At 36.3% G+C, this 17,119-nt stretch overlaps 4 protein-coding genes, 1 long non-coding RNA gene and 2 other non-coding genes across 15 annotated transcripts; 4 read left to right on the top strand and 3 right to left on the bottom strand.

The window, feature by feature from the left end:
- Positions 1-39: 39 nt before the first annotated feature.
- On the bottom strand, positions 40-5,020 carry LOC108855607 (ATP-dependent DNA helicase Q-like SIM). Of its 2 annotated transcripts, none has more exons than XM_018629465.2 (17): positions 4,882-5,020; positions 4,135-4,795; positions 3,829-4,048; positions 3,616-3,726; positions 3,320-3,509; positions 2,883-3,189; positions 2,462-2,682; positions 2,153-2,209; positions 1,962-2,042; positions 1,791-1,854; positions 1,610-1,709; positions 1,441-1,524; positions 1,278-1,365; positions 1,066-1,188; positions 904-996; positions 510-826; positions 40-393 (listed from the first exon to the last, which is right to left on the bottom strand). In XM_018629465.2, exons 2-16 carry the CDS (start codon positions 4,676-4,678, stop codon positions 521-523), a joined length of 2,589 nt encoding a protein of 862 aa, XP_018484967.2. In that variant the 5' UTR covers positions 4,679-4,795; positions 4,882-5,020; the 3' UTR covers positions 40-393; positions 510-520. The 2 variants fall into 2 exon arrangements, with proteins under 2 accessions (XP_018484967.2, XP_018484968.2); XM_018629466.2 differs by having other exon boundaries at positions 1,066-1,182.
- A 332-nt stretch (positions 5,021-5,352) lies between these two features.
- Positions 5,353-7,391, top strand: LOC108853187 (uncharacterized). Of its 6 annotated transcripts, none has more exons than XR_008944087.1 (7): positions 5,353-5,385; positions 5,462-5,553; positions 5,637-5,772; positions 5,849-5,919; positions 6,207-6,333; positions 6,489-6,589; positions 6,663-7,391. It is a non-coding gene; the product is annotated as an uncharacterized LOC108853187 (long non-coding RNA). The 6 variants fall into 6 exon arrangements; XR_008944088.1 differs by lacking the exon at positions 5,353-5,385 and having other exon boundaries at positions 5,392-5,553; positions 6,663-6,855; positions 6,943-7,391; XR_008944089.1 differs by lacking the exon at positions 5,353-5,385 and having other exon boundaries at positions 5,392-5,553; positions 6,663-6,855; positions 6,940-7,391.
- A 2,807-nt stretch (positions 7,392-10,198) lies between these two features.
- On the bottom strand, positions 10,199-11,463 carry LOC108849442 (40S ribosomal protein S21-2). Of its 2 annotated transcripts, none has more exons than XM_018622996.2 (4): positions 11,376-11,463; positions 10,940-11,022; positions 10,683-10,815; positions 10,199-10,438 (listed from the first exon to the last, which is right to left on the bottom strand). In XM_018622996.2, exons 2-4 carry the CDS (start codon positions 10,987-10,989, stop codon positions 10,373-10,375), a joined length of 249 nt encoding a protein of 82 aa, XP_018478498.1. In that variant the 5' UTR covers positions 10,990-11,022; positions 11,376-11,463; the 3' UTR covers positions 10,199-10,372. The 2 variants fall into 2 exon arrangements, with proteins under 2 accessions (XP_018478498.1, XP_018478499.1); XM_018622997.2 differs by having other exon boundaries at positions 10,940-11,007; positions 11,376-11,421.
- Positions 11,464-11,549: 86 nt separating this feature from the next.
- TRNAE-UUC (transfer RNA glutamic acid (anticodon UUC)) lies at positions 11,550-11,621 on the bottom strand. The gene has a single exon. It is a non-coding gene; the product is annotated as a tRNA-Glu (tRNA).
- A 96-nt stretch (positions 11,622-11,717) lies between these two features.
- LOC108849640 (sm-like protein LSM4) lies at positions 11,718-13,604 on the top strand. Of its 2 annotated transcripts, none has more exons than XM_018623225.2 (8): positions 11,718-11,890; positions 11,990-12,029; positions 12,126-12,167; positions 12,339-12,437; positions 12,555-12,632; positions 13,065-13,101; positions 13,206-13,313; positions 13,396-13,604. In XM_018623225.2, the coding sequence occupies exons 2-8, from the start codon at positions 12,027-12,029 to the stop codon at positions 13,416-13,418; spliced, it is 390 nt and encodes a 129-aa protein (XP_018478727.1). In that variant the 5' UTR covers positions 11,718-11,890; positions 11,990-12,026; the 3' UTR covers positions 13,419-13,604. The 2 variants fall into 2 exon arrangements, with proteins under 2 accessions (XP_018478727.1, XP_018478728.1); XM_018623226.2 differs by having other exon boundaries at positions 11,718-11,912.
- Positions 12,696-12,827, top strand: LOC130512243 (small nucleolar RNA snoR127). Its single transcript, XR_008945800.1, has one exon. It is a non-coding gene; the product is annotated as a small nucleolar RNA snoR127 (small nucleolar RNA).
- Positions 13,605-13,852: 248 nt separating the features above from the next.
- Positions 13,853-16,790, top strand: LOC108855487 (replication factor C subunit 3). Its single transcript, XM_018629330.2, has 11 exons — positions 13,853-14,044; positions 14,141-14,251; positions 14,495-14,527; positions 14,851-15,019; positions 15,345-15,526; positions 15,607-15,743; positions 15,859-15,957; positions 16,048-16,117; positions 16,203-16,277; positions 16,380-16,425; positions 16,509-16,790. Exons 1-11 carry the CDS (start codon positions 13,961-13,963, stop codon positions 16,565-16,567), a joined length of 1,065 nt encoding a protein of 354 aa, XP_018484832.2. The 5' UTR covers positions 13,853-13,960; the 3' UTR covers positions 16,568-16,790.
- Positions 16,791-17,119: the final 329 nt, after the last annotated feature.

Below are 17,119 nucleotides of genomic sequence, written 5' to 3'. Positions count from 1 at the left end.
GGAGAGATATAAAACTCTCGAGTTATCTCAGCCGTTGGATTCATTACAAGCTTTTATCTTTGATTGATTCATTAATTAACCCGAAATCACCATTAATACGTGTTAGCTTACATTAAGAAAGGGAGTTTAAAATATTCAACTGTAATCTTCTAAGCTCTATGACAAAACCTGAAGCAACATCAATAGCTGCTCGAGCTGCAACCAAAGCTTCTTGTAGCTCGGAGTTAACGAGGTAATAAGAACACAACTCTCTGAGAATCACATCGTGACGCTCTTGAAGCCTCGCAACGTTCTCTTCCGCAGCAACCAAAGCCTCGTTCACTAGCTTCAGCTTCTCTACGGCTCGACGTCTCTGCCTGAAGATGGGAGTTAAAGCAAAGAAGAAGAACGACCCTGAAAGAGCAATTGTAGAAAGAACTATTATGCTTCTTCCGTAAAGACCCATGAACAGAATGTGGTTTGGTAAAAGAGAAAAAAAGAGTATTATATATATAAAGTGGATTCATTACTTGAGAGAGGATTATTCTTTGCTTTTCCATGGAACATTCTTCTGTAACTTCAAAGGACGTTGTTGTTGTTGTCGTGATCGTTCTCTTCGTGGTTTCCTTTCTCTTAGGCGTTTCATTGTCTCCAACCGTTGCCGCCTGGTCTCTGGATCTGCCCATCCTTTGCCCCAAGATGAGAATCCGCTGTATGTTCTGCGTTGTTTCAATGAAACCAGCATGTCAGCTTCTGGGTATACATAGAGCGGCTTGACGTCTTTGATATTTAGCTGCTTCTTCCCTTTCTCTGTTGGTTCTATAAAACCTATCTCAACTCGACGAGACTGCAACACAAACCAAAAGGAGAGGATCATGAAACTAAAAGAAGAAAGGTTGGTTGCCTTTTTTTGTTACTTACTACCTGGTTATCAATCTCTTTGATGTATCCCTCGGCTTCCATGATACGGGCAAGACCTTTCCACCAAAGACGATCTATCTCCATGAACTTTTGGGACTGTCACCCAACCAAAGGCATCAAATGTATATCATGACGAACATAATGCACTAGAAATACAAAGATTACCTGCTCCCTGATTCTACTGATGAAGAAGAGAAGATTCGGCTTGTCGGATAACTTCTTTTGTTTGCTGTTTCCGAGTCCAAAATCTTCATATGATGCATGCTCAGAGCTATTATCTGCCTGCAACTAAGAGACCAAAAGAACGGTTATAGTTGAAGTAATCTAATAAATCACCAAATGGAAATAATAATGGGAGGATTACACAAAAGACTTACGTGAAAAGATGTGATTACTTGAAACAAAAGATTAGCTTCCTCTCGTACATTTACTTGCTCCGGAGGCCCACTAGTGCAAACATCGCATCTGTTTCATAGATTGGAAAGAATATTACGACAGTTCGCTACCTTAATGGTCTTTTAAAAGAAGGATAGAACTTACAAGTTACACTTCTTGGAACTAAAGTCCTCCCCAAAGTACTCCACGAGTATTTTCGCTCGACACTGTGAAGTGTTCATTCCGTATCTGCATGAGAAAAAGAAGAATGATTGTAAAAGATTACAGAAAGAAAAGTGAAAGATGCACACACGTATTTGACTAGCATACAGACCTGAAGCAATCAGATAGCATCTTGTAAGCTTGTTCTGTCTGTTCTTTGCTCCTACGGCTCGGCAAAAGTGTTGGTACTCTCGATAGATTAGCATAGAGCACTGTAAATCCCAGATTATTTTAGGCATGGCAGACAAGATGATCTTTACAGTACCAAAACAAATCAATATTAATCATCTCACCGCACTCAGCCAATTCCCCATCCCTTCCAGCTCGACCAGCTTCTTGGTAGTATGCTTCCAAGCTCTGCGGTTTCATTATTTCAGTGAGATATAATAAAGATAGATTTGTTTATATTTTTGGTGTACAGAAATGTTAAATATTAAAATCATATAAGGAGCTTTGAGAGAGACCTGCGGCCAACCATAATGGATGATTTTTCGGACATTTTTCTTGTCAATTCCCATTCCAAATGCAATTGTGGCAACAACAACCTGAAGGGGAGTACCATAACGTCAATATTCCTCCACATGAAGTGGATAACAGAGTAGAACATTCAGGTTGAGTCGAAATACAATAGAACATGAAGGTTCCATGTAAGTACCTGCAGCTTCTCTTCGTGAAACTCTTGGTGAACTTGTCTGAGATGTTTTTTAGGCAACTGTGGAAAGTAACAAACTGTTAAAAAAACAGCCATAATAACAACAATTTAAAAACAAAAAGCATTTAATTAAGAATCCAAGATCTAACCATCATATACTGGAAACAAAACAAAAAAAATCTATAATAGCTGCTTGGTTGATATAGTGTGAGTCTTGATACCAAGTTAAGAAAGGTTGACAATTTTCATTCCTAAAAAGTATTTGAGAAGCTTCGTAAGGTAAAAAAGAGTACAATTTTTTTCAGTCCATACCGATGCATTATAAGCTGCAGCCTTCAGTCCAACCCCGCAGAGATATTTTGCAATGTTTACACTCTCCTTTCTCGTAGGAACGTAAATAATTGTCGGTCCTTCAAGATCCTTTGTCTGGTTACCATGATTGTGTCCAGGTTCGTCAGGTATCTGCTTTCCGGAAGGATCAGGCAAATCCAGGACATCGCAAGGAGACATTGCACAGAACTCGCCACAAGCAACTGCAACGATTAAATCCGATCAAAACCACCACTCTTCAACACCAATGATATGCCAAGCCTATTTATTTTACTAACAGTAACGCTACTATCAATTTAGTTAAATGCAGTGACCAATTTTGCTAATCAAAGTGATTTTCAATGTTAATCAACAGTTTCAGATCACTTTCTGTTACCAACCAAAAAAATGAAAAGGAGCATACCATCCCAATCATCAACACTCTGGAAGATGTCAGTTACGTCTTCCAGATTCTCTTCTGACATCTCTTTCCCATTTGAACTGTTTTGCTTTGCCAAAGAGTTCTCCAGATCCTCTTCATCATCATCATCGTGATCTGTCTCATGGATGTTTTCAGCATCATGATAACCAAAACCATTCTGCCCCTCTGACTCTCGTGAGATCACTGCTACCTTTTTCCCGGTAGCCTTTCTCTTTCCAGAGTATAAGTCAATTAAGTTCTGGAAGTCCTTTCCATATGAAGCCGCAGACTTCGTTCTACTATGTTTAACCTGTAAATGACAGAAAAATATATCAACTTTAAGTTGTACATCTTCAGCATCAAGTAGAAAGTTATAGATTAGTTTGCTAATCTTATTCCTAAAATGTAAAGTGAAATCAAATCTAAGGTGGAAAACTCACTGAAAATTGTAAATTTGGCCTGAAAAATGAAGTAAGCACAGTTTTTGTTTCCTTTGACAGGTGAAGTGACTCAAGAATATCTTCCTGAACGTGAGCTGTGGCCGTTGCAGTCAATGCCATTATCGGTACATCATATTCCAAGAACGGCAAACTGCTGGCACAAAAGTTTTCCCGCAGCACAGATAGTTTCCTGAAAAATCCAGCAGCGGGAGTTTTGTTTAGAAAACTAAGATCATCCACAGAAGCAGCACTTGAAAGCAATGACACTTGCAAGCTTTGACTCACAAAAAACATACCTGTAGTCTGAACGAAAGTCATGTCCCCACTTTGATACGCAATGAGCTTCATCAATAGCAAAAAGAGCAATTCCATGAGTTTTTGCGAGCTTCTGGAGTGGTTTAATCAACCTGCGATCAAGTTTACATCAATCCTTAAAGCAAAGACAAAAAAATAACATAAATGCACTTTAAAAAAAAAAGAAGAAAATTCAGAAAGTTGTGCTTTTGTACCGGACCACAGTCTCAGGGCAAACGTATATGATCTGATACATTCCCTGCATGGCCTTCTGTTCTATGCGGTTATCAAGTTGGCCTGAACCAAGGAAACAAGCCGATACTTTGTGCTTTGACAGCTTAAGGCATTGATCATGCATCAGGCTTATCAGAGGCGAGATCACGACAACAACTTTCCCAGTCACCAATGCAGGAATCTGGAAGCATAGAGATTTTCCTGCCATGGTGTAAACACACACATAAACCGCAATATTAGGATGTTATTGAAGGGCATCATCGATGAGTAAAAAGAAAGAAAGCTACCAGATCCCGTTGCAGCTAGAACAAGACAGTCCTTATGAGCAACCCACGTTGACAAGGCCTCCCTTTGGAATCCTTTAAGTGATGAAATACCAAACCGGTTTCGTAGTATAGTATTAACTCTTTTCTCCCATGTCGACGAAGCCTCTGAGCAAACATCTGACTCAACAAACACCAAAGGAGGAGACTTTCTCGTCTCTTGTGAAGGAACAGACACTACTACTGCAGTCCCAAAGCCTTTCTTCTTGTTCCGATCAACGGATCTAAAATGGTCGAACAGACTCGACTGCCGCATAGAACCCGAGGAAGACGAAGACGGCAGAGCTCTCCTGCCATTGCCAAGGGTCTTGTTATTATTATTCTTTGTAGAACATAGTGAGGAGCTAGCCGAAGAGAACCCACCACTTCTCTTCAGAAGATACTCCACGGCTTCGTCGCAACATGGCTTGCCTACAGCTTTAACAGCTTCCAAAGCATCCAGCTTTGCAAAACCCATTTCAACAAGCTTCGTCACAACCTCATCTGAAGACGAAACTAGTTCATCCATCGAGTTTCAAACTGTCTGGCTGACTAAAAGGACGGTCCTTTGAGTCACTAAGCAAAGGATCATACAACAAGTTGATTCTAGCTACCAGATAGTCCCCAAAATTCAGAACTCAGAACCCTAGTAATCAAAAAAAAAAATCGAATTAACTAACGATGTTCCGCCATTGCCCCAGATACAAAGAGGTTTCGGACTTTCTTACTCACCTTGAGCGACAATTTTTCTGGGAATCCGCAAGCGAGGAAATGGAAAGAAGTTAAGAACCCTAGCCTAGGCGCCAAAATAAAAATCACTCAACAATGAAATGGAAGTGCATCAAATTTGCCCCGCTTACTTCCCCACCTAACGACGTCGTTCAGATCGTGAATTACATATTAAAATTTAAATTATAAAGATTGATAAAAAATTATTAACATGTTATATTAATTTTCTGCTTGAAGTGTGAAATTTATTTATCAATATCTATTATTATAAAGAAAAGGGGACTCTCTTCTCCTTCATCCATGTCAAATAATAGTGTTACCAGAGAGAGACACGTGTCCAAAACGCAAATCCACTGCGTTTCATTAAACTCTCAGCTACGTGGCTTCTTATTAGATATGGGCCTTACATTTTTTCAATTCGGCGAGCCCATTAATGAGTTCCACCAGTTGTAAAGACCGTCGTTTTCGTATTAGGTTTTTCGTCTCCGCCATTAATGTCGACACAGAGTTGATTCAGCTTCTTTTTTTTTTTTTTTGCTAAAAGTTGATTCAGCTTCTTGCTAACGCTCTATATCAATTACAGATTCCCCATCTTAAAGTCATTCTCAAATCATCACTCACTATCTATCTTGAATGCGATCTTCTTCATGCGAGGAGGCGGTGGAACATAAAAGGGTAAGCTTTCCTACTATCACATCCATCTTCTCATTCCCTCTAAACAAGAAAGTAAATGTTATCGAGAAAAATGACTAATGCAGCGATCTTCCTTCCGATCTGAAGACCGGACGATGCTCCTCCACCTTTCAAGTCCGGTTTCTCCGCTTCTGGGAGGCCAGGAACGTCCGACGCGGCGGCAAACCCATGGGGGTCGACATGTTGCTGCTTGATTTCCAGGTTTGTTCTGTTACCCCGTTTGAGTTTGTTATGTTCCTCCGCTGGATTTCAATACTAGATTGTTTTTTTTTTACAGTACCGGCAACTTCCACGTTCTACAGCATAAGACGCCATTCCAAAAGACGTGTACTCTATCTATTATCTCCGGTTAGTGAAGAAGCTTGAAGTCTAACACAAAAAAAAAATTGATTTATGCAGTGGAATCTCTTGACGAGGGTTATGATTCTGAATTGAGTTTTCCCATGAGCATCTTATATTTCACACAAGACATGAAAGTTTATGTTTTCATTAACATCTTACTTACTCAGATTTATATGAGATGTTGAAAACATGACCTGTAATTTGGTCCTTTGTGAGTCGTTGAACCAACCTATTGGTTTTCTTTAAACCTCTGAATTTTCCTGAGCTAAAACCTTATTTTGGCATTTTTTCAGATTTATAGGAACTTCTGCCCGGAACATGGAAGACCTTGACAGTACACCGAGGCTGAGAGCTATCTTCAGTTTGTAGAAAGAACGCTGAGGAAGCAACATCTGCCTCCCATTGCACTAACTACACTCTGTGAGAATATACTTTCCCCTGCAAAATTTTCCTTTTCCTTTTGTGAAGCCCTCAAGAAAAAGAAAAAAATACACCATGGAATCCATTGGTTTGATTCACTTTTGTACAAAATTTCTCTATTCCCTGTTGATTTGAAGGTTCTTTTTTTGGTTTAGCGAAGCACTTGATCGTAGCTTTGTCTACAAAAATGGCGCTGGAAAACATGTCAGCTTTTCCATTAACCTCTGGAACAACTTGGCTGAAGACAATTATACTGGTGAGGAAACCATTTCACTATCTCTTCTTCTTACTGATTCTTCAAATGGTGATTAGAAGTTATGTTGTTGCAGTTTAAATGGAGATTGGGCACCTTTGCTAGATGGTGTGAGAGAACATCCTGACAACTGTACTCGCTTGCAAGCCTTTTGATCTCAGATTTCTACTGCTGCTATAAAGCCTTACAACACTGTTTTCTTGCCGCATTCTCTATTTGAAAAATCTATCCATTTTCCTAAATTTTGCGAGCTCAGTGTTGCGGTTGTGGTGCGTTGAAGTTTTGAGCTAGAGTTCTCCCTCAAATGTCTCCATTTTTTCTTTCCTATCTCGAAGTCACCATTGCTCTTTTAGCAGGTCAACCTAACGAATCTGGAACATATTAATGAGAACCACATGCATGAAGGAACAAAAGGAATTGGTAATGAGGAATCAGGCGAGCCCGCCAGCAGCACAAAGAAAGGGCAAAATTGCGGTGGCGATAGAATCAGAGCAGATACACAGTGTCGTTACGATGTGTGATTTGATTGGATGATTTCGACGTAAACGTCGTTAGTATTCTGGTGGGATGCAATCAGAGTGTTTGTAAAGAAGATAATTTTGGGGCTTAAATATTTGGTATCATGCAGTCTTGATATTCTTACGTTTTCGGATTAACGGGAAATCTTTTTCAGCTCTTAGCTTTTATCAATCATCTATGTCATGACCTAACCTTAGTTTGGTCTTTCATATTTTTTTTTATCTGTATTCTTATAACCTTAAAGAAAGGTTGGTGGTATTATTTTATTAACTTCGGGATCAATATATACTTTTGCATTTCTTATATAATGTTCTAAATTTATAAAACCACTCATAAAAAAGATGGGTTTTATACATAAACTAAACAATGATTTTATGTATGTAAAAAAAAATTATGAACTAGAAACTTTGCATGGAGAATTTTAGATTCATGTATTATAATTTTTACATGAACCATTTTCAGATAAAAATCCATGCGGATATTTCGTGAAGACACAATTATTTATTAAAGAAATACCTTAGGATAACCCTAAAAAAGTTTTTTCACCAAATATAGCATATAATGATTAAAATGATCAAAATGTTTTGTTAAAGAAGTAAATATACATTTATATCCATAGGGTTATTTGATATATACTTTAGGGTTAGTGTTAAGGCGTGATGATTTGTGATTGAGATTTAAATCTTTTTATTAAATAAAAATAAATATAAATTTTTTAAAATAGTTTTAAAAATATTTCCAAAAAACGTAATTGAGAAAAATAAAGGAAGTAAAAAAAGTTTCAAAAAATTAATTATAGAAAATTAGAATTTGAAAACATATAATCTGAAACTATAAAAAATATTTCTTTACTTATTTATTTTATTTACTTATTTGTATTTATATACCTAGGGTATAAAGATCTTTTATTTATTAAATGAAACATTTTGTCATTTTCTTCCTTAAGATTTCTTTTTGTGACAAAACTTGAAAATTGTCTATTCAAGAAAATGTTCCTATTTATTAATACATATATTTTAAAATTTTATATATACCATCAAATTATTTATATATGACAAATTCTCTAACAAAATAAATAATTAAAAACACTGAATAATCTATTTTATAATATGCAATCAATTTTTACGCGATTGACATTTAAATATGAATTTTTCTATTTTTCCTTTTTTTATGATTCATAAATATTATCTTCATTTAATAGTTATATAAATTATCTTATATTTTAAAAATATCTTTGGGGCTAATTATTACTATATTAATTTATAACCAGTTGTCTAATTTAATAAATATACATAATTATTCATTAAAGGTATCACTAAATTTAATTACTCTATCTTTTAACGTAATAGGTGGCATTTAAAAATCACTTCAAAATAATAGTATAAATTTAGTAAAATAGAAATCATGATTATAATACTAAAACTTTACGAAAATATATATATTTTTAGGCATATATTATTTTGTTTACGCATGAAATATTTGTTAAACATTATATAGTTATTTTAATCAAATACTAAAAGCTGTATTTAACATATAAAAGTGAGAACATGACCTGCAAATCGAGCTAATTCATCTGTTTTGCATGTTATTTAATTGATGCATCCAAGAAAACCAGCAGCCATGGACTAAGAATCTTAGTCTAAGATTCATGCTTCCTGATCTCTATACGATCATGTATACGCCTTGATAGTTTGAGATTCAACAAGAAATATCAATGTTGTTTCATAGATTGAGAAGAAGAAATATGATGGTTGTTTACTGTTTGGTGGTTATGATAAATGGATTAGGTTGGACTGAGCTAGGTTGGTACTGGGGTTGATAAAATGTTTAGATTTTTCTTAAAAAGATTCTAAACATAAAGATTTGTGAATATTGTAAAATGGATAGAAAGCAGAGAGTTGTAGCATTTCAGTAGGCATGGACCGATAGACATATACTTTAAAGGTTACATGAATCATAGCTTTGGTTATTTTCTTTTACTTAATCAAGTAGTATTGAAAAGGCTAAGTACTAAAACAAAGGCATAGCTTGCATAACTTTGAAATGGGAAGTCTCCATATTATTTAATTAAGTAATATCACTCAAAAACTACAATGAGATGTAACTATGCGGAATAAAAAAATAAGACGATAGAAGAAATAAAAAAAATAGAAGAAAGGAAAAGCGAAACTCTTTAAAAATCACAAACACAAAACTTTCTATGTATTTGTTACAAAAAATTATCACAATTTCAACTCTGTTGAAAGAAACAACAATAACATATGTTCACGACATTTAACATGTAAGTAAATGTTGCATTTAACCACCACCAGCTTAATATTTTGGATATTATAAAATATGGTCTAAATAAGCTAAATCCCATGTACAACTAAATGTCTAATTATATTTTTTTTTTTGATCAAATAAAAACATGCGCCAACACACACATCTAGAATTCATGAAGTAACCTTTTAAACCTCATTATAACATAAATACCAAAACAAACAACAACAATTGTTTATAATAGTAACTACTAAGATTGTCCAAAACAACTATATTAACTTTGACAGAGAGTTCTTCTAAATTAAAACCTCATTCTCCACTATTTATAAACACTCACAGAAAAAATAGTATTAGAAAACTTAATCTCATTTTTTATCGAATCCGATTGGTTTATGGATTTTATAGTATTAAAAACTGAAAACACTATAACAGCTTACAATTCAAGACTAAAACATCAAAATATTAAGAATTCAATTATTTTTAGTTATATAGTTGAAATTTGGTGTATGCAACATAATCATATTACACCAACTCAACATAAAAGGAAATTGACACAAAATTACATCTTTTATAAAATCCGATCCATCAAATCCCGCCCGTAGGGCGGGCATATCCTAGTCCATATATAAATTAACTAACGTGTTATACTATAATTTTCTATCATTTATCACAATCATAAACGAAGAATACAAATAGTCTATAGTGAACATGTCGATGTTCATTTCGTTGTGATTCTGATGGAGTAGGATATGGCTAAGGATTTTTCTTTTTCTAATAATACTTGAAGTCTTGTACGAGGTGAAGAGGAAATGTACAACTTGAAACGAGAAAGGTTCGACAAATTGTGAAATATATCTCACTGGAGGAAAATTAGAACAAGCCAGTGAAAGAAGCATTATAACACCAAGAGTCGAGCAAATATCATTATGTCCGATGATCTTTTTGAATTAAATAACCAACATTCAGAACAAAGCAAAAGAAAAAAAGACAGCTTAATTAGGCTCTTTAGATTTGTTTGGCTTCGACCTTCTTCTTCTGCCACAGCCTGTCCACACCACTGTCAGCATCTCCCTGCAAATATAGTTCATCATCGTCGTGAGTTAATAGTCAAATCAAATGAAGACTATTAAGCAAAGTTGCAGTTTTTGCTCAAGCTGATAAGTCTTTACTTCTAACAAAACTCTTTAACTCAAAAAACGCTTATATAACCCAACTATTAAAATCCACAAGACCCCCCTTCAAGAGACAAAACTAACTACGATTGACAAATTGATAACACAACATTCCAGAATCTATAGATAAGCGTATGACAAACCTGGGCACGAACAAAACCGCAGAGAGCCAAGGTAGTGAATTGACCGGTGTAGATGCCATCGGCATCTAAATGACCAATGTTGAGTTGCACGGAGGCATGATCCTTTGACGTGATCATCCGGTTAGTAGCAGAGCTGTAGTTTCAGATATGTATAAAAAAGAAAAAGAAACTGTCAATAAAGATGCATATGATTGAGAGATTACTTAACAAAACCAATTTTAAAGAACCGGAATAAAGAAGAAGAAACGCAGTATTACCATTTCCTAGGAATGTATAGTTCCGTGACCTGACCCTCTTCGTTCTGCATCTTGAAGAGTAGACGACTCTATAAATTCAAACACTATATCAAAAAAACAGAACACATAATAACTATGTTAGAATAGAGCTTTAACAGTGGCAGTTAACTACAATCATAAAGGCTGCAAGTGACAGTAACATAAAAATCTATTACTAGCATTTATCAGTCTCGAAGTTACTAAAGGATTCAAGACCAACACGAGGACATATGAATGGTAAGTACACGCGATCCAGAACAATAAAACTATCCAACAAACTATACGAATTCATTGTCGAGACCAGATATTAAACGACAAGTTTCAAGGTTATAAAAAAGTTAAAAGTACTAGCACGAGGAGGAAGAATCTAGAAGCTATCCAGCGGAGAATCAGAGAAGAGTTTGTAAAGTATTATCACCTGAGGAGAAGCAAAGCAAGTGCGGCAAAAGAAAAGAAGCAACACGATGGAAAGCCACAGAGTTTATACTTCGAATAAACCCTAAAAGTTTTAAAACGGGCCATGAAAAAATGTCCTCGCTTTTGGCCCAGCAAGGCCCAAGGTTGCTTATTTAGCCTTATATAAAACAAAAAGCTCCGATACCGGGAATCGAACCCGGGTCTCCTGGGTGAAAGCCAGATATCCTAACCGCTGGACGATATCGGATTTGTTGAAGACATTTCTACGTAAACTATAATTATCTATAAAAAACATATTACGAATGTAAAACACTTCCTAGTTCCTATGTATTTGACCTAATTAGAAATCCTTCAACTACTCAACAAAGAGAAGTAGAAAAGAAAAAGGGAACCGATTTCCAAATTTTCGCCACCTCCGTTGTCTTGGATCTCTTTCTTTCTTCTCATCACTTCCTCTCCCTCTAAAGTTTTCACCTTCTTTTACTGAAGAGGAAGCTCTAATCTTCTGATAGCAAGGTTTCTCTTTTAGCTTCGATTTGTAAGGGTTTTTTGTTCTGATTTCCTCTATTGGTTCTAGAGCTTGGGATTAATGTTGTATTCTTTTAATGTGATTAGGCTCTCTACGGATCTCTAAATCTTCTAATTCGAGAAGATGGTAAGTTGATTGATGAGCTTATGCTATATCTTTAGTTGTTTTCTGTATAACTTTCAAAAAGTTTTGACTCTTTTTGTTTTGTTTTTGATTTTACAGCTTCCTCTTTCGCTGCTCAAGACTGCTCAAGGGCATCCCATGGTAAGTGAAAATTTTGAACCTTTGTTTATATAGAGCAGAAGCTAAGTGGGTAACTGTTCAAGTTTGACATGCTGCGTTAGTTTTCTATATGAAAAGTTGTGTGCGTGCATAGGAGATTTTCCTTTTCCTTATAAAGTGTACATCTTTTTGATGTTTGGATCGTTTTGTTAGCTTGTGGAGCTCAAGAATGGAGAGACCTACAATGGGCATTTAGTAAATTGCGATACGTGGATGAACATTCATCTGCGTGAAGTCATCTGCACATCAAAGGTTATCTTCTGCTTTTTTGTGTATTGTTACAAAACTTTTATATTGTTCTGTATTTCCTAATTGTGTGGTTGATGACACTTAAGATGTGTTGGCTTGTCCGCTTGATTACCGCTGTAGGACGGAGACAGGTTTTGGAGGATGCCCGAATGTTACATCCGCGGTAACACAATCAAGTACCTTCGAGTTCCAGATGAGGTAATAATATACTCTTAATGTATATGCCGCTTGTACTTGTATAGTTTTGTTTTCTTTTCTTCGCTGGAGTGATGATGCTTAGCCAAATCAGATATGTGCTCCAAGAGGCATTGTACCCTGTTCAAAAACATGGCATGCCTCTTGTTGAAGCGTGTCTTGGACGATATCACAGAGAATGGTTTTTGCCTGACCAGATTATTGACTCACTTGTCTTGTGTTTCTGGAGCAAGTAACTCCATATATTTGAATATTCTCTTTTTGTATATCTTTATTCGATCTCTCTGTGTGTCCAATTATACTCAGTTAACAAAGCTCTAGATATCTGGAAAGTGACGGCCATAAGCTGTCTCTATTTATGTTTTACATCTTGTACAAGATGCTTCAGTCTAGATTTGTTTCTTTCTACTCATATTGTCTTTGTTCTTTGTTTAGGTGATTGATAAAGTACAGGAGGAGAAGACCCGTACAGGTATAGTATTCTCATGTCATTATGTTGCCTTTTCAAAACAGAAGCAAAGCTCTTCTTGGTAATGAACTAATAATCATATATCAACAATGGTTAAACATGTCCAGATAGAAAACCACCGGGGGTTGGACGTGGAAGAGGACGTGGTATGGATGATGGAGGGGGCAGAGGCCGAGGCCGAGGAGCTCCAATGGCGAAGATGACTGGCAACAGAGGTAAAAGATGATTTTACTAGATTGCACCAAAATTTTGATCTTCTTCAATTAAAGCCTAATTGGTAATTTGTTGTGAAAACAGGAGCAGGTCGTGGCCGTGGTTGATGCCAACAACTTATATAAAAAGACTATCCAGTCTCTGCTGCTGCTGCACTCGCATTTTAAGAGTTCTCTTGTTTTTTTTTCTTTTAAATCTTTGTGTTTTTATTTCGTCTTTGAGCTGAATATATAAAATTAAATCACAATGAGCCGAATATAAAAAAATTTGAAGCTGTTCTAAGCTTTTTGGTATACTTTGATTCAGTATCGATCAGATGACAAACAAACAAACAGAAAAACAAATTTCCTATTTAAATCAATCATCTACAAGACCATTGATGTATTTTTAAGCAAGCCAGTTAGCAAAGCTCTCAACTTTTGTAGTGTGAATGAACTGTATACGAAACTAGTTACTCTAACACTCTAAAGTAGAAGGAGGGTTCGATTTTACTAGACATCGACGTGGAGAGGCGTAAAGCGAAGAAGGTAAATAGCTTAAAGACGGGTTTCACGAAGAAAGCTGGTGAGAGTAGAGGAAGAGAGAGGGAAGACGATTCACTACTTTCCCGCCACTTGCATTTGCGTAACTCCTCCGGTGGTGAGCAAAGATGTTGTGGGTGGACAAGTACCGGCCGAAATCGCTGGATAAGGTCATCGTTCATGAGGATATAGCTCACAATCTCAAAAAATTGGTACGCTCTTTTTTGTTCGAGCCCTAAGGTCAAAATTTTAGCTTTTTTTTTCTTAATTGTTTTGGGAGCTGAATTTTTTGATTGTTCGCGTGTTAGGTTACGGAGCAAGATTGTCCGCATCTGCTCTTCTATGGGCCGTCAGGCTCTGGTAAGAAAACCCTAATCATGGCGCTTCTCAAGCAGATATATGGTCCCAGTGCTGAGAAGGTATCCTTCGTTTTTTTTTTTCCTTTTTTTCTGGGTTTAGTTTGGTTTTTTTCTTTCTGGGTTTAGTTTGGTAATAACAAAAGATGGCAGACTTTGAGACCTATTTTTTGTTGGGAAAAGTAATCTGTCTGTTTTTTTTTTTTGCATGTTGTGTTAATTCATTAGCACTAACTTTTGATCTTTGTCTTTACATTGATGTTCATCTTCTGATTGCTACTTTTTTTTTTCATTTTCATTCCGCAGGTGAAAGTGGAGAACAGGGCATGGAAAGTTGATGTGAGTAGTTGTACATGGTTTTCTGTTTTTTCATTGCCTTTTTTTACTTCTAAATTTCTCTGTGCTTGATATCCTTCGTCTTTTGCCTTTGTTGGATTGTCAGTCAATCTTGTTTCAGTGTGATGTGAATTGTGTTTACTATCATTTTCTTTTGTTGGTCCTTCTAGATAGATTATTATTCTATTAAAACAAACATTACAACGTTGTGAGAATTGTCGGTCAAAGTCTTGTGTTCTTTTTAGCTGGTCTAATAATCTGTTTTCTTATTTTTTTTTTTTAAGGTTTCTATATTTTGTTATGTTAACGTGTTTTACAAAATGCAGGCTGGGAGTAGAACTATTGATCTGGAGCTCACTACATTATCAAGCACCAATCATGTGGAGCTTACTCCAAGCGATGCAGGCTTTCAGGACAGGTACATCGTTCAAGAGATCATTAAAGAAATGGCCAAGAACAGACCAATTGACACCAAAGGAAAGAAGGGCTACAAGGGTAAGAACTAGTGTTCCGCCTCCATATTTCTCTAACATTATCACTAATAGATCGTTGCCTCATATATCTAGATTTAAAGCTTCATGTTCCACTGAGTGTCTTCATTATACATTTAGATGGTTATAAGTTCTCGGTTATCAACTTATCCCTTGTCTCTTACATATTCTCTAGTCTTATGTTTTTTCCCATGCCCTGCTCAATTAGTTTTTAACTGTTCCATATAATTAAGTTGGTTCATGGCTGATATACTAATAAGTTTAGGCGGTGCACAAACACATGATTTTGTGTTTATTCTTTCTTTTGGTTTTGGTTTTGGTTTTGGCAGTGTTGGTACTAAATGAAGTTGACAAGCTCTCACGAGAAGCACAACATTCTCTGCGAAGAACAATGGAGAAATATAGCTCATCTTGCCGTCTCATCTTATGCTGTAACAGTTCTTCAAAGGTTACAGAAGCCATCAAGTCTCGTTGTCTCAATGTGCGGATAAATGCACCTTCGCAGGAAGAGGTACATAAACTGTTTCAATGTGCAAAAAAAAATGTATGCAAGATTGTTGTTGACAAGAAATGTGGTTCATTGTTTTGCAGATAGTGAAAGTGTTGGAGTTCGTTGCAAAGAAAGAAAGCCTGCAACTACCTCACGGTTTTGCTGGTCGTATTGCCGAGAAATCAAATCGCAGTCTAAGAAGAGCTATTCTGTCACTTGAGACTTGTCGTGTCCAAAAGTAAGCATCAATAACTGTATCTCTCTCTCTCTCTGCAGACAATCAAAGAGTCTGATTAATATATCTTCTGCTGTTTCATATTAATGAAAATGGTTAACATGTTCTCTCGTTGTAGCTATCCGTTCACAGATAACCAAGTGATATCTCCCATGGATTGGGAAGAGTATGTTGCCGAAATAGCAATTGACATGCTGAGAGAACAGAGCCCTAAAAGGTCTCTTACTTTAGTAAATCATTTAGCTTTGCAAATTATAGATTTAAAACATCCCTACATCTAATCATTCTCTCTTGTGTGCTTCTTCAGTTTGTTTCAGGTACGCGGGAAGGTATATGAGCTGCTAGTTAATTGCATTCCACCAGAAGTCATACTGAAGGTTTCAAACAAAAACCCAAATCTATTATTCGTGTCCGGTGTCCCTTTATCTTTTCCCTTTTACACATAGTTTTGTACCTTTACAGAGGCTTCTTCATGAATTGCTGAGGAAACTGGACTCAGAGCTAAAGCTTGAAGTCTGCCACTGGGCCGCATATTATGTAAGATTATCTGTAAACCAACCACTCATTGTCTCAACGTCTGTGCTCTCATTTCGAGACTGAGCTGTCTAGATGATTGATGTATTTGGTTCATTGTAACAGGAACATAGGATGAGATTGGGTCAGAAAGCCATATTTCACATAGAAGGTATTGTAAACTGTTTATTGCAATTGGGTTGTTACATAAAAAAAAAAGAGAACCAGCTTCTTATGGGTGTGTTAACAATGCAGCATTTGTGGCCAAGTTTATGAGCATATACAAGAACTTCCTCATTTCAACATTTGGGTAGAGGGAGAGAGAAAGAAAGGATGGGCTACAAAAATCCAAGAAAAGAAGAGGACAGACTTGTTGCACTGTGTCTTTTCCTTTTATATGCTATGTTCCCAAGGATTTTAAAACTAAGGTTTAGTTGGGGTGTCTTAGTAACCGTGATGTTTTATTTCTTTTTCCTCTTCGTTGGACTTGTGAACTGTATTGTTTTCATTGACTATGGAAGCGGTTTGGTTTGATCAGTAAGCAACATGAGATGAGCTAATTATAGGAACAAGGCAACAAAAAAAAAAAGAGAGTGAGTATTCGGACCTGTATATTGGATCGGGCCAGTGCTAAGCAATTCCATTAATATAGCATATAGATCACAATGGTAGAGCTCTTCCATTGAAGCTCTGAAAATGTCTAATATCAGCGTCTGCGTACGAGCAAAATATAAGAGAACACACACGGTTCTACGGGTTCGAAACCAATTAACAGATAAATAAAGCTTAATTACAGGTAAGCAACTAAAAAGACACGTAAACAGCGGTAATGTAGCGCAAGTTAGCAAGTTGGTTTTCTCTTGCTT

The sequence above is a fragment of the Raphanus sativus genome, chromosome 4 (assembly GCF_000801105.2).
Source record: "Raphanus sativus cultivar WK10039 chromosome 4, ASM80110v3, whole genome shotgun sequence".
NCBI classification, from domain to species: domain Eukaryota; kingdom Viridiplantae; phylum Streptophyta; class Magnoliopsida; order Brassicales; family Brassicaceae; genus Raphanus; species Raphanus sativus.
This window is presented reverse-complemented; position numbering and strand designations above follow the sequence as displayed.

What these genes read in the sequence shown, in the direction of transcription:
- LOC108855487 (XM_018629330.2), top strand. Translation starts at nt 13,961, where the DNA reads ATGTTGTGGGTGGACAAGTACCGGCCGAAATCGCTGGATAAGGTCATC. An exon ending in AGGAAAGAAGGGCTACAAGG is followed by an intron (nt 15,020 to 15,344) that starts GTAAGAACTAGT and finishes TGGTTTTGGCAG; the next exon opens with TGTTGGTACTAAATGAAGTT. An exon ending in GAGACTTGTCGTGTCCAAAA is followed by an intron (nt 15,744 to 15,858) that starts GTAAGCATCAAT and finishes CTCTCGTTGTAG; the next exon opens with CTATCCGTTCACAGATAACC.
- LOC108849442 (XM_018622996.2), bottom strand. Translation starts at nt 10,989, where the DNA reads ATGCAGAACGAAGAGGGTCAGGTCACGGAACTATACATTCCTAGGAAA. An exon ending in CTATACATTCCTAGGAAATG is followed by an intron (nt 10,816 to 10,939) that starts GTAATACTGCGT and finishes CTGAAACTACAG; the next exon opens with CTCTGCTACTAACCGGATGA. An exon ending in GCGGTTTTGTTCGTGCCCAG is followed by an intron (nt 10,439 to 10,682) that starts GTTTGTCATACG and finishes CTATATTTGCAG; the next exon opens with GGAGATGCTGACAGTGGTGT.
- LOC108849640 (XM_018623225.2), top strand. An exon ending in GGAGGAGAAGACCCGTACAG is followed by an intron (nt 13,102 to 13,205) that starts GTATAGTATTCT and finishes AAACATGTCCAG; the next exon opens with ATAGAAAACCACCGGGGGTT. An exon ending in GAAGATGACTGGCAACAGAG is followed by an intron (nt 13,314 to 13,395) that starts GTAAAAGATGAT and finishes TTGTGAAAACAG; the next exon opens with GAGCAGGTCGTGGCCGTGGT.
- LOC108855607 (XM_018629465.2), bottom strand. Translation starts at nt 4,678, where the DNA reads ATGGATGAACTAGTTTCGTCTTCAGATGAGGTTGTGACGAAGCTTGTT. An exon ending in TGCCCTGAGACTGTGGTCCG is followed by an intron (nt 3,727 to 3,828) that starts GTACAAAAGCAC and finishes ACTTGATCGCAG; the next exon opens with GTTGATTAAACCACTCCAGA. An exon ending in TCCATTATGGTTGGCCGCAG is followed by an intron (nt 1,855 to 1,961) that starts GTCTCTCTCAAA and finishes ATGAAACCGCAG; the next exon opens with AGCTTGGAAGCATACTACCA.